The sequence below is a fragment of the Pyrus communis genome, chromosome 17 (genome assembly GCF_041283825.1).
Source record: "Pyrus communis isolate YQ-2024b chromosome 17, ASM4128382v1, whole genome shotgun sequence".
Taxonomy (NCBI): domain Eukaryota; kingdom Viridiplantae; phylum Streptophyta; class Magnoliopsida; order Rosales; family Rosaceae; genus Pyrus; species Pyrus communis.
This window is the reverse complement of record NC_142581.1, coordinates 5001-17291: the sequence shown is the minus strand read 5'-3', so window position 1 is coordinate 17291 and position 12291 is coordinate 5001. Positions and strand designations below refer to the sequence as shown.

The 12291-nt window shown below is 36.6% G+C and overlaps 1 protein-coding gene across 3 annotated transcripts; it reads left to right on the top strand.

The window, feature by feature from the left end:
* Window positions 1-2254: 2254 nt before the first annotated feature.
* On the top strand, window positions 2255-10822 carry LOC137707949 (acetyl-coenzyme A synthetase, chloroplastic/glyoxysomal). 3 transcript variants are annotated; one of them, XM_068446896.2, is made up of 20 exons: window positions 2255-2955; window positions 3087-3230; window positions 3317-3472; window positions 3571-3693; window positions 3780-3948; window positions 4079-4161; window positions 4349-4450; window positions 4524-4612; window positions 4729-4819; window positions 5572-5685; window positions 6261-6337; window positions 6420-6498; window positions 6720-6788; window positions 6893-7068; window positions 7242-7298; window positions 7471-7561; window positions 7967-8065; window positions 8301-8497; window positions 10255-10328; window positions 10483-10822. In XM_068446896.2, exons 1-18 carry the CDS (start codon window positions 2695-2697, stop codon window positions 8484-8486), a joined length of 2166 nt encoding a protein of 721 aa, XP_068302997.1. In that variant the 5' UTR covers window positions 2255-2694; the 3' UTR covers window positions 8487-8497; window positions 10255-10328; window positions 10483-10822. The 3 variants fall into 3 exon arrangements, with proteins under 3 accessions (XP_068302997.1, XP_088544553.1, XP_068302999.1); XM_088688427.1 differs by having other exon boundaries at window positions 10255-10329; window positions 10469-10626; XM_068446898.2 differs by lacking the exons at window positions 10255-10328; window positions 10483-10822 and having other exon boundaries at window positions 2324-2955; window positions 8226-8339.
* Window positions 10823-12291: the final 1469 nt, after the last annotated feature.

Below are 12291 nucleotides of genomic sequence, written 5' to 3'. Positions count from 1 at the left end.
CTTTTAGAGGTATTCATCAATTTCCCTCCTGAACTTGTGACCATTAGCCAATTTCCCCTCTCAACTTTAATTTAGCCAATTTTCCCCCCTCAACTCTTATAATTAGTCAATTTGCACCCTACTGTTAATTTTTTAATTTGATCATAATTAAACAAGTGTGTGTAAGAAACTAAATCAGATGTATGTTAATCATGTTCCTATATCTTTATCCTATTACAAATAGATTAAAATTTAGAATTTTACAATTTATCTTAGATAGTATTATTAGTCATGATAAATCAATATGGAGTAATTTTATATGATTTTTGACTATACAAAATTGATAACGAAAATGATTGCTGTTTAAATTTTTGTATGTGAATACAATTTTCTTTATAAAAGTGAAAGCTAAGTTCAAGTAAATTGCGGAGAATCGAGTTTTAGTGAAAAAATGGCTAGTCTATTCATAATTTTCGACTCTTTATTAAGAATAACTCATTTTATTGAAATACGTCTGATCCATGAGTTTAGGATTATTATTTCTTCTTCTACATGCTTTAAACCCGATTCGTAACTTTTTCTTATAATCAACCCATATCACATACTAATTGTATTATGTTTTTGTACATTTTACCCTATATTATGCAGGTGAGTTTATGTTAATTTTAGTACTTTGTTGGAAGTTATTAGAAATATTGAAAATTAAGAAAAGAATATATGGAAAATTAAAAATAAAAAAAATTAACAGTAGGGTGCAAATTGACTAATTTTGAGAGTTGATGGGAGAAATTGGCCAAATTAAAGTTGAGGGGGGAAATTGAGTAATTATGAGAGTGGAAGGAAGAAATTGACCAAAATTAAAGTTGAGAGAGAAAATTGACCAATGATCACCAATTCGGAGGAAAAATTGATGAATACCTCGTACTTTTACAAGTGAGCATCATTGAACAATGAACCGTTTAAATCCTCTGACGTGGACTGCACGTGGGTAGGTATGTAAGGTGAGGGGCGACTCCTCCCGCCACGGCGTGAAATCCTGGATATGGCAGGTGCAGTCTGTCTGTCCTGCAGTAGTGATCGACACTGGAAGGGAAAAGCTTCTGCAGAGTAAAATATTCAGTGGAGAGTGGAGAGAGAAAAGGATATTCTATTCTATGTCACTGCCTGCCAGCTTTGAAACGTTTGTTTATGATTAGGGCTGGAAAAAATTCCCGAAAATCCCAAACCAAACCGAAAAAATCCCAAACCCAAACCGAAAAATCCCAAACCGAAACTATCCCAAATTTTGGTAATCCCATACCGAAAAATACCGAAATATTCGGTATGGAATTGGTTCCCAGATTTCTTTTCTTCGGTATTCCCGAAGTCCCGAAATCTTTTCTTGTTTTTGGTTCCTACTTTCCAAACAATGAAAAAATAAAACAAAAAGCAGAGCCTTTCGGTTCCACTAGCAAAGGAACAAAAATAAAATAATATGAACAAGGCATGTGATGGTGATGCCTTGTCGGTTTGGGATAAAAGCACAAAGCTTTTTGGGAAACTTAAAAGCACAATAGCTATCTGTCTTCTTCACCTTTTTCTTTTTTTATTTCTTGATAGTATCATTGTTTGCCATCTTCCTACTCCCACTGACAGCCATCCTCTACCTCTTCTCTCCCTCCACCGACTCCCTCAAATGAACAGAAGGAAGAAAGCCCAAGGCACTCTGTAGCTTCTCTTTTTTCTTTTTCTTTTTTCTTGTTTCAGATCTAGAAAGCTTCACGAATTCAGGATTTGGAAACAACCATACATTGATGTCATGGCATCAGAATTCTACGAAGCAGTGCCATCGCTGCAAAGCAGAGTAGCCCTCCGATGGCGATTTCGTTCGGCAAAACATGGAAAAGCTCACACATCGACGAGGATGGGTACCTAATTATGTTCGGTGCACGTCACAAAGCTCTCCGACTCTCGAAGGCAGCAAAGACAAACCCAGGAATGAGAGGGATGGAGATAGAGGTGGGTAGGTCGACAAATCTGGGACGAGGTGTGGCCGTGTGGGCTGGTAGGGGAGTGGGAGGTCCATGAATCTTTGATTTTAAATTGGGGTTTTAAATTTTGATGCAGGTTCGGTTCGGTTTCGGAAAATCCCGAAATACCGAAAATATTTCGGGAATCCCGAACTTCGGGAATACTTAAATTTTGGTTTGGGATCGGTCCTTAGATTTTCATCCCGAAAATAAACGGTTTGGGACTGAATGTGCCGTTTTCGGTTCGGTATCCCATACCGAACCAGCCCTATTTATGATCCATCAATTAATATTATTTTATTTATTTAATGGGTGAAAAGTCACAACGCAATGATATCAGACAGCTTTACTTAAAAATACTATGACTACCTCGAGGAGAGAGAAAGGAAACTAGACTAATTTTAATATTAAAAATACTATGACTACCTCGACCTGTACCTGGAGAGGAGGAGGAGGGAGGAGGAGGAGGGGTTGTTATAATAATCTTCATAATCTTATCCTTGCTGAGGGTCAGGGTTTTGCATATCATCAGATTCATCATCACACCCCTCCGTTAGCCATATATTCCCTTTCCGCTCTCCACGGAAGAAGAAAGTCAATTCCAGACTCCAATTCCAATTCGCTGAGTCGTCTTCTTCTCCTTTGACGAAGAGGAAGGAGGACTTCTTTGTGGGCGTCGCTCAGATTTAAATCCTGCGGTTGGGACATGGAATCATCAACGCCTGATCATGCCGATCATCATGCTGCTAACAACAACAACAAGAAGCCTCGTAATAATCCAAATTTGATTACGACAAGCGATCACCTGCGGCATGTGGAGTCGATGGCCACAATGCCTTCCGGCGCCGGAAACATTTCCCACCTGAACGCTGTCATTCTCGGAGAATCTCTCGCTTCTGAAGAGAACGATCTCGTCTTTCCCAGCGACCACTTCTCCCGTCAGGCCCACGTCTCCTCTCCCCAACAGGTACGGTACCTTGGCTATCTTCCTTCCATTTATTAATTCTTCTCTCAGTTCTCTGCGCTTTGCACTTCCACTTCCAACAACATCATCTAACCTCTTAATCCTATCTTATTACCATCTTCCTCCCCCTTCAGTATCTGGAGATGTACAAACGGTCCATCGAGGACCCCGCCGGATTTTGGTCCGACATCGCTGCCACCTTCTTTTGGAAACAGAAATGGGGCCAACCTGTGTACTCGGAGAATCTTGATGTCAGGAAAGGCGATATCCGAATTGAGGTCTTTCTTTTGATTCCTTTTTTCTGTTTTGATTCGATTTGCTTGCCTTGCCTTTTTTCGAGTTTAGAAAGTTTTGATTTGAGCAGTGGTTCAAGGGCGGTATCACCAACATTTGCTACAATTGCCTTGACACAAATGTTGAAGCTGGACTTGGTGACAAAATTGCCTTCTACTGGGAAGGCAATGAGCTTGGTGTTGATGCCACTTTAACTTACACCCAGCTTCTCAAGAACGTTTGCCAGGTCGGTCCGTCTATCAATCTGCCTGGGAATCCGAGTTGTTTCATAAAACTAACTAGTAAAATATCTCACCTTTTCTTACCTCTACCATTCATTCACAGCTTGCGAACTATTTGAAAGATGTTGGAGTTAAAAAGGGTGATGCTGTTGTGGTTTACCTGCCCATGTTAATGGAACTTCCAATTACAATGCTTGCTTGTGCTCGCATTGGTGCCGTTCACTCGGTATTGCACCATCTTTCTCTTTGCTTTCCAGCATCCTCCAATGATATTTTTTTTTCCATAATTATTTGCCTTTTCCAATCTTTCAGGTTGTCTTTGCCGGATTTTCTGCAGAATCTCTTGCTCAAAGGATTGTAGATTGCAAGCCGAAAGTTGTAATCACTTGCAATGCTGTTAAAAGAGGTTCTAAGGTTATCCACCTCAAAGATATAGTTGATGCTGCCCTTATAGAATCATCCCAAAGTGGGGTTTCTGTAGGTATGGAAATTAGCAAATTGATATGTGATCTATGGAATGACCTATTTGTGTGTGTGGGTATGGCGAGGCAGTGCACAGTTTTTATGTAAAAGTTCTCTGTATCATGACATATGGTGCCCTGTTTGAGCAGATGTATGCTTAACTTATGAAAATCAATCGGCTATGAAGAGGGAAAGTACTAAATGGCTGGAAGGAAGGGATGTATGGTGGCAGGTTAGCACTTGTACTAACACCTCTTGATATAGACTTCCATGAGGAAAGAATTCTTTTGTTTGTAACATGCATGCTGCATTGTGTACTCTTCCTATATTATTGTTTCATCATGTGCTTATAATTGACCTGAATGTTTGTCTTACGGACGGTTGTGACTGATGAGTGATGACCCATGATTATCTCCCAGGATGTCATACCTAAATATCCAACTACTTGTGCAGTGGAGTGGGTTGATGCAGAAGATCCACTTTTTCTGCTCTATACCAGTGGGAGCACTGGTAAACCGAAGGTAATATATGTTCCATACTTCAAATAATTTTTTTCTTCTCCTTGTGGATTCTTCTAACAATAAGCTCTTATAGGGAGTTCTCCACACAACTGGAGGATATATGGTGTACGCTGCCACAACATTTAAATACGCATTTGATTACAACTCATCTGACATCTACTGGTATCCTTCAAAACCCTAAGCTTATCATTAATGTTATTTTGATTTTCCTCATGTGAAAGAAACTTGCTTTGTTCTGATGTTTTTTGTTCCTGAACATGGCTTTATCTTTAATTTAGGTGTACAGCTGACTGTGGTTGGATCACCGGGCACAGCTATGTCACTTATGGACCCCTGCTTAATGGAGCAACTGCTGTTTTATATGAAGGGGTAACTAATAGACAGATTAATGTATACATATTATCGTTTTACATGTAGCTGTAAGAGAGGAACCTAATATACATGTCTAAAGAAAAACATTCATGCACACATATGGATCAGCCGACATCTCTAGTCAGGCACTTGGAAGTCTTCGGAAAAAAAGAAAAAGAGTATACCAAGAAGAAGCTGGACAGCTAGGTCTAAAGATTCATTTTTTTTTCTTTTAACTTTTTATTTTTTTACCAGTGTTGTACTCTCCTTCTTAGCGGAAGGTCTTTAGTTGGACATATACTATTGTTTAAAGGGTGGATAGGTTCTTATGGTAAAAAGGGTAACCCCTCTGGTGTAAACTAACCATTGGACTCAGAGTAACTTAATAATGCCTTTATTTCCTCAAGAAGGCAAAATAACAAACAGTAGTTGACTAGATATGAATATGACATCTAATTAAAATTTGTACGTGTTTACTTATGGTGAGAAGAATCACGTATCACTGTCTATGATCTATATAAAATTTTAAATTCTTTGAACATTATACTATAAATGAAATGAACTCTTCTATTGCTAAATACATAATTATATTTAGAACACTGACTAGCTGTATCTGAATATGTGGATAGAGGATCTCATGTGTAAAGAGCGCTACAGTGAGGTTGATTATGGTGTATTTTTTGGTGCACATGCTTCCTCTAATTTTTGCTGAATTGGATTTCCTATGTTGACATTTCCTGTGGCTGTTACTATCCATGTATATGTTGCAGGCTCCAAATTATCCTGATCCTGGACGCTGTTGGGATGTTGTTGATAAATACAAAGTGACCATATTTTATACTGCCCCCACATTAGTGCGGTCCCTCATGCGTGATAGTGACGAGGTAAGATATTAGCCATTCCTTTGTTATAAATGGATGTGATTATTTTAATGTGTTTGTTATTGATCCAAATGATTTTATAAGTTTATGATGGCTGTTAGCAGCTATGAACAAAAAATGCTTTTCTCTATTTTGTTTCTTGGTTAATCATTTCCCAAACCTTTTTTTTTTTCCTTAAATCTAATGGATTTTTTCATTAACTGGACATGATTTTGTTGAAGTATAAAGCTTGTCTGTGTTTTTAGGCTATAATATCCTCTTGTCATTTGTCCCTGTTTAATTTTTGTTCTTTTGTTCCATCAAAGATGCTCCCCTGTCATACATATCTGGTTTTCTTGGGGTGTCCCATCTCTCGATGTATCTTATTAAATTACCATCAAGAAATCAGTCCTCTTTATAATCTCCGTCATTTACTATCTGCATTGCAAGATTTGCCATTCTACATAGTGTTCTGTTTCTGTATCCATGGTGGTTTTGTTGTCTGGATAAGGCTAAGATTCCAGTACCCCTTACATAATGCCTTAAGTATTTATGGATGTGTGTGTTCTTTGAATTTTATTTATTTATGTATTATGCAGTATGTTACACGATACTCGCGAAAATCGTTACGGGTCCTTGGAAGTGTAGGCGAGCCTATTAACCCAAGTGCATGGAGGTTCTCATCTCTTTTGCTGTCTGATTCAAAAACTTCACTTCACACCCAAAAAGAGTTATTAACCCAACGCTGTTTGGTACAGGTGGTTTTTCAATGTGGTTGGAGATTCAAAATGTCCTATTTCTGACACTTGGTGGCAAACTGAAACTGGTGGCTTCATGGTATTGTAGTACTGTTCTTATATAGTTTTTATCCCTTGCACCATTGACTGGTGTTAAGCAGAAATGTTAGTGGCACGGGAAAATTCCTCAAGATCTTACTTCGTTAAAGTTGTTGAACACTCCTCTCACCACACTTATGTGCCAATATGTATGTGTATTCACCTGGACTTCCATCAGTGAGATGTTTTAACTTGAAATGCTTGGCTTTCTTTACCTGACAGATAACTCCACTACCGGGTGCCTGGCCACAGAAACCTGGTTCTGCTACTTTCCCTTTCTTTGGGGTGCAGGTATTTTATTCTAATCTAGTTTATGGATCTCATAAAGTGTCCTCTTTTTATACTTTTGAATCTGTAAGATCTAATCTTAATAATTATTTTGCTTGTAACCGCAGGCTGTCATAGTTGATGAAAAGGGTGTTGAGATTGAAGGGGAATGCAGTGGCTATCTGTGTGTAAAAAGCTCATGGCCTGGAGCCTTCCGAACTCTATACGGTGATCACGAAAGATACGAAACCACTTACTTTAAACCTTTTCCTGGGTATTATTTTAGTGGTGATGGATGCAGCAGGTAAGTAGTAACATCACATTGACATTAGTGTGAATGCTAACAAGTGTTGTGCATGGAGATTTTTGTTTCCAGGATGAGATTTGATTCCTTTTTTGAGTTTAGAGTTTAGGATTTATTTATTAGGACTTCTTCTAATGTGAAATAAAACTAAGTGTTACACATCAATGTCTCAGGGACAAGGATGGATATCACTGGCTTACAGGAAGGGTTGATGATGTTATCAACGTTAGGTATTTTTGGATTCCATAAACTACGTGCATATAATTTTTCAATCTTGATGTTTGTATGAGTTAGCTAAACGTAGTGATAGGATAACGTGTGAATTTCTTAGGATGTAATGTGGACAACTGTGCGATTGTTGTTTATTCCCTTTGTTCAATGATAAAATCATAATATGTGCAGTGGACATCGTATTGGTACAGCAGAAGTGGAATCTGCTCTGGTCTCCCATCCCCAGTGTGCTGAAGCTGCTGTGGTTGGCGTTGAGCATGAAGTACGTGGATGTGACACAATAACTGAGTTTAACAGATTAGGATCCTTGGAGGAGAGAACCCAAACTTTAACCTTTAATGTGACACACATCTATTTGCTGATGCCTTACAAATCCAAATAACTAAACCTACCTAAAATAAACCCAGCAAGGATACTCACTCTAGTTCAAGTACTAAGAAATTTGAACCCTAACATTGAAATAAAAATCATATCCCACTAGAGAAGAATAAACTCTAATGAAATTGTCTTTCTACATTCTGCATTGAAAATCTGGTAAGTTATCTCCATATACTTCGCATTGTTTTATGAATTGTGCATGACATATCTAAGAGAGAGCAAGAGAGCGGGAGGGAGTGGCAGATGCTTGTGGCTAGTATGTCTGAACAAAATTACTTTCTTTCTATAGGTTAAAGGACAAGGTATATATGCCTTTGTTACTCTTGTGGAAGGTGTACCTTACAGTGAAGAACTCCGGAAAAGCCTTGTACTGGCTGTGAGAAAGCAGGTATGTATCTAGTTCTGCGTCTAAGTTTTCTACTGCACCTTGTTACTTGCAGTGCAAGTGCAACGGCACTCTAGTCCTGTGCTGTTCACAGTCCGGGAAACTTAAGATCTGATGGTTTCAGGTTAAAATTGTTAAATTGTGGAATGTAAACATTTTTCAGATAGGAGCATTTGCAGCACAGATCTGATGGTTTCAGGTTAAAATTGTTAAATTGTGGAATTTAAACATTTTTCAGATAGGAGCATTTGCAGCACCGGACAGAATCCACTGGGCCCCTGGCCTTCCGAAAACAAGGAGTGGGAAGATCATGAGGAGGATTCTGAGGAAGATCGCTTCTAGACAGTTAGATGAGCTTGGAGACACTAGCACCCTTGCGGAACCAAATGTGATCGATCAACTTATTGCTCTCGCAGATGTCTAGCAAGTGCGGAGGTAGGTTAAATTATTCGACCGGCCGCACTTTCCAAAAATTATCAATTGCACAAGATTAAACCTAAAAATACTTGTTGAAATTTTGTTACATGTGTCACTTTGCTTCCTTTTTATCCAAATGATTCACTTTCTCCGCAACTACTTACACTACCGAACACATTATGGATCCATTTCAGATTTTATTTGATTTTAGTTTTCAGTTTTCATCTTTTGTCCAATAGACACATAAAAGTATATGGTGGAAAATAACCTAAATAATGGATTAATTTAAACCAAAATAAACTCGTAAGTGCACGAATCAATTATAGGAATATATGCAAATACGAGGTTGATTCCATAGGAATTGCTTTAACACCAATTTAACCAGCTAATTATGTGAAACTTAACGTAGAAAAACGAATGATTGATTGATTATGAAAAGTAATTAGAACTACGACTTATAATAAAATCTAAAAGATGAATAATGAAAACACACAACGGTTTAAACAAATTAAGATGATGAAAGCCTAAGGTCATGAATCCACCAATAACAATCTTTTTCTTTTTCTTAAAGCCGATCACCATCCAATTACCATGCCTATATTTAAGGTTGTTCGTTCTAAGATATGAATAAATTCGTGGTCAGGCATCAACTCGTTTGTTTATACGAGATAACTATATCCTATTGGTTAGGCATATAGTTAAACACATAAAAATCCATTAAGCACTGAAGAATTATGTCAACCAAGTAGGACTAGTTTGATATAGGCCATCCTCACTATTTTCCTACTCTTCTTAATCTTAGTTTCAATAAATCTAATTGATTGGTTGTCTAGATTTGCCTAAATATCTAAAACAAATTCACAATGATGGGCAATCACAAGAACATTCAAAACTAGAATAAATTACACACAAAGATTAAGAATTAAACATGGCATGTAATCGAATAATAATCAACAAAATACTTCAGATATAATCATATCATGGTTTCATCATAAACCTTAGAGAAGTAACTTAGTTACACATAGAAATAAAAATAAAAGAAAGATGGAACCCGGAGTCCATGACAAAGCACGTCCCTAAGCTCTTCACAAATTGCGTAGATGGTGAATGCTAGTATAGTGTGGTGGTGATGTAGGGGATATCTGTAGAGAAAGCTTAGGACGCCTTATTTATACTAGAAAAACCCTAAAAGGTCTGGCATAAATTCTCCTAGAATAAAACAAACTTCTAAACAATTAATGACACAAACTAGGAAAGAATCCTTCTTGGCTTGGGAAACACGTCATTTATCTTGCACGCCAGTTTTGGGGTCTATTTATCTTTCGGAAAATTCTGTAAAAATATGAGAACCTTAGATTTATGTCTTATCTTTCCAATTATTGCACGCCACTAGGGAAAATTGGGAAAGGCTCCAAATCTTCATTCTCTCACAACTGCGCAATTTTGACGAGAATGCAAATCTCGAGGGATTGATTTGTAAAACTGGAATGAATGACTCAATGAAAAAATATGAGATTCAGACACAACAATCTTCAACGTCTTAGCTTCCTTCTCCAATTGGCGTTGCATTAAAACTCCTTCGGAAAAACGATTCTCTCAAGCCACTATGTATTAATTGTCTATTAGATGGATAGTGCACTTGTCAAACACGTTGCAAGCATTTATTTGACGATGACATTGATGAGCCGATATTATACTAATTTACCCTATTCTTAGTATTAATTTATTGGTTATTTTGGTGAAAGTTGATACTTTGATTTATATTTCTAATGTAGGACATGCGACTTCCTCTTAAGCAAAAAGTGATCAAACAGACGAATTTTGGAAGGATTCCAATTGGAGGATGTTTGTGAGTCTCTCAACTTGTTCCTATCAAAGTTTCAGATTTTTTTTTATCAAGCAGTTTATTTATGGTGAAGAAATAAAGGAGTAGCGCACAGTGCTGTCAAAGTAACATTTTGGGCTTATTTGGACTTTTTGGCAACCATGATGATGTCTTTTAGGTTCGAGGTCTTTGCAATTATGTTCGGGACATGTTTAGCTTTAATTCAAGTCGTTTTGGGCCTGTTTTGGAGCACTGAAGATCCAGACACATGAGATTCTTTGTGGCTGGGCTGATTTCCCAATAGAAATGTATTTCCTAGTTATCTTGTTATAAGTTTTTTAGTTTTTAGAAGATCTTTTATGGTAAGGATTTTATTTTGTGGTAGTATAAAGAAGGCTATTGAGCCATTAGGGTTGATGAACGCATCAATTTGGAGAACTTGGCTATGCTTTGACGATTTGTATTTCAAGGTGTTTTCTATTCATGTTTTTAATAATATTTTCTTTTATGATTATTCATATCGAATTCTCTTTTGCTAAAGCAATGACACGAGCCTTAACAAGAATATATAGTTTCTTTTCAATTTACTTATGATATTATGCATGTAGATTTGAATTATTAATCATCGACTATATATTTGTCTTAATGCTTGATCACCATTAGGATATTTAGAAAAGTAATTTGATGTAATTTTGGTCGGAGGTTGGTCCTTGAAATTGACGAAGGCTTATTGTGATTGATATGTGTAATTTCACATAGGATGAATATCACGTCTTAAGGGTTGCATGATTTTTCAAAGGGTTTTCACAAAACATAATGAGTCTTGCATGTTTAGATTTGATCTGAATACTACAGACGGGTTACATATTTGATATATGTTTTAGATTAGGGGTTTGAGTAGAGCATACTTTAGGAAAACCTAACTTTCAAAATATGCACGTGTAATTCATAAGTAATTGGAAAAATTACATAGGATTATTAAGGTAATAGCGGAACTCTAATTTTTAATTTGATTTTCAAAACCATTTTCTTTTGTTTTCTTTACTTTGTCAATTTACTTAATTATTTTTATTAATTTTTTTTTATTATTTTAAATTCCAAGATCAACTTTTTTTTTTCTTTTCAAACTTTGTTTTAAATAGTTAATTAAGATTTGGTTTGAAATAAATTATTCATTCAATTCTTGTGGAGAACAATCTTATTAGAGCTAACTATATTACGATTACCTGGTACTCTTGTAAGTATTTTAAGTGCTTTTATCCTTACTTTTACTGGAAGTAAAAATCCTATCAAAAAATTAACGTACGTTGCAAACATTTATTTGACGATGACACCATTGAGACTAAATATTTTTTGCATGAGAGAAGCTCTCATTGCATAAACTGTTTCATACCCGAAGGTCATCTAACGAACCAACCTCGTGTTATGATCCACCCAAACAGACCAATGTACTGTATGCAAGAATATCTCCATCTAACATTGCATAATTGCAACTTGCACATCCACACGTACAAACCAATGTATGTAAGAATATCTCCAAGACTCCATCTAATAGTGTATTGTAAGTTCTGATAAGAGCAATAAACTTGGTTAGCACTTGTTATTCACGTGGATATATTAGAGATCAACATTAAATGTTTATGAGTTGATAAGGAACATGTTTATTAGGATTCATTAGATTGAACACTCATGATAATATTAGAAGTTTTTGTAGCTGATATGAATAAGGGAATTCACGGTGATAAGATTAAGATCAATTAAGATTATTCAATGGGAAGAGTCCTAGTTGATTACCACTATGTATGATACATATATTAGGGTCCTTGCACTCTTTCTAATCATGCAATCTTACAGAAACTTAAACCCCATTCTTGAGGCTTTGCATATTGAAGAGGAGAGCTGCAGAAGAACTCTAATCCCAAAAAGCATGTCATCGTCTTCAGGAAAATGGTTAACTTGGTACTGTGTCATAATATTCAGAATTCAT

Bases quoted from the DNA above. Each gene is read 5' to 3' on its own strand.
- LOC137707949 (XM_068446896.2), top strand. From the start codon at position 2,695: ATGGAATCATCAACGCCTGATCATGCCGATCATCATGCTGCTAACAAC. The intron at 2,956-3,086 runs GTACGGTACCTT...CTCCCCCTTCAG, and splicing joins ACGTCTCCTCTCCCCAACAG to TATCTGGAGATGTACAAACG. The intron at 6,499-6,719 runs GTATTGTAGTAC...TTTACCTGACAG, and splicing joins CTGAAACTGGTGGCTTCATG to ATAACTCCACTACCGGGTGC.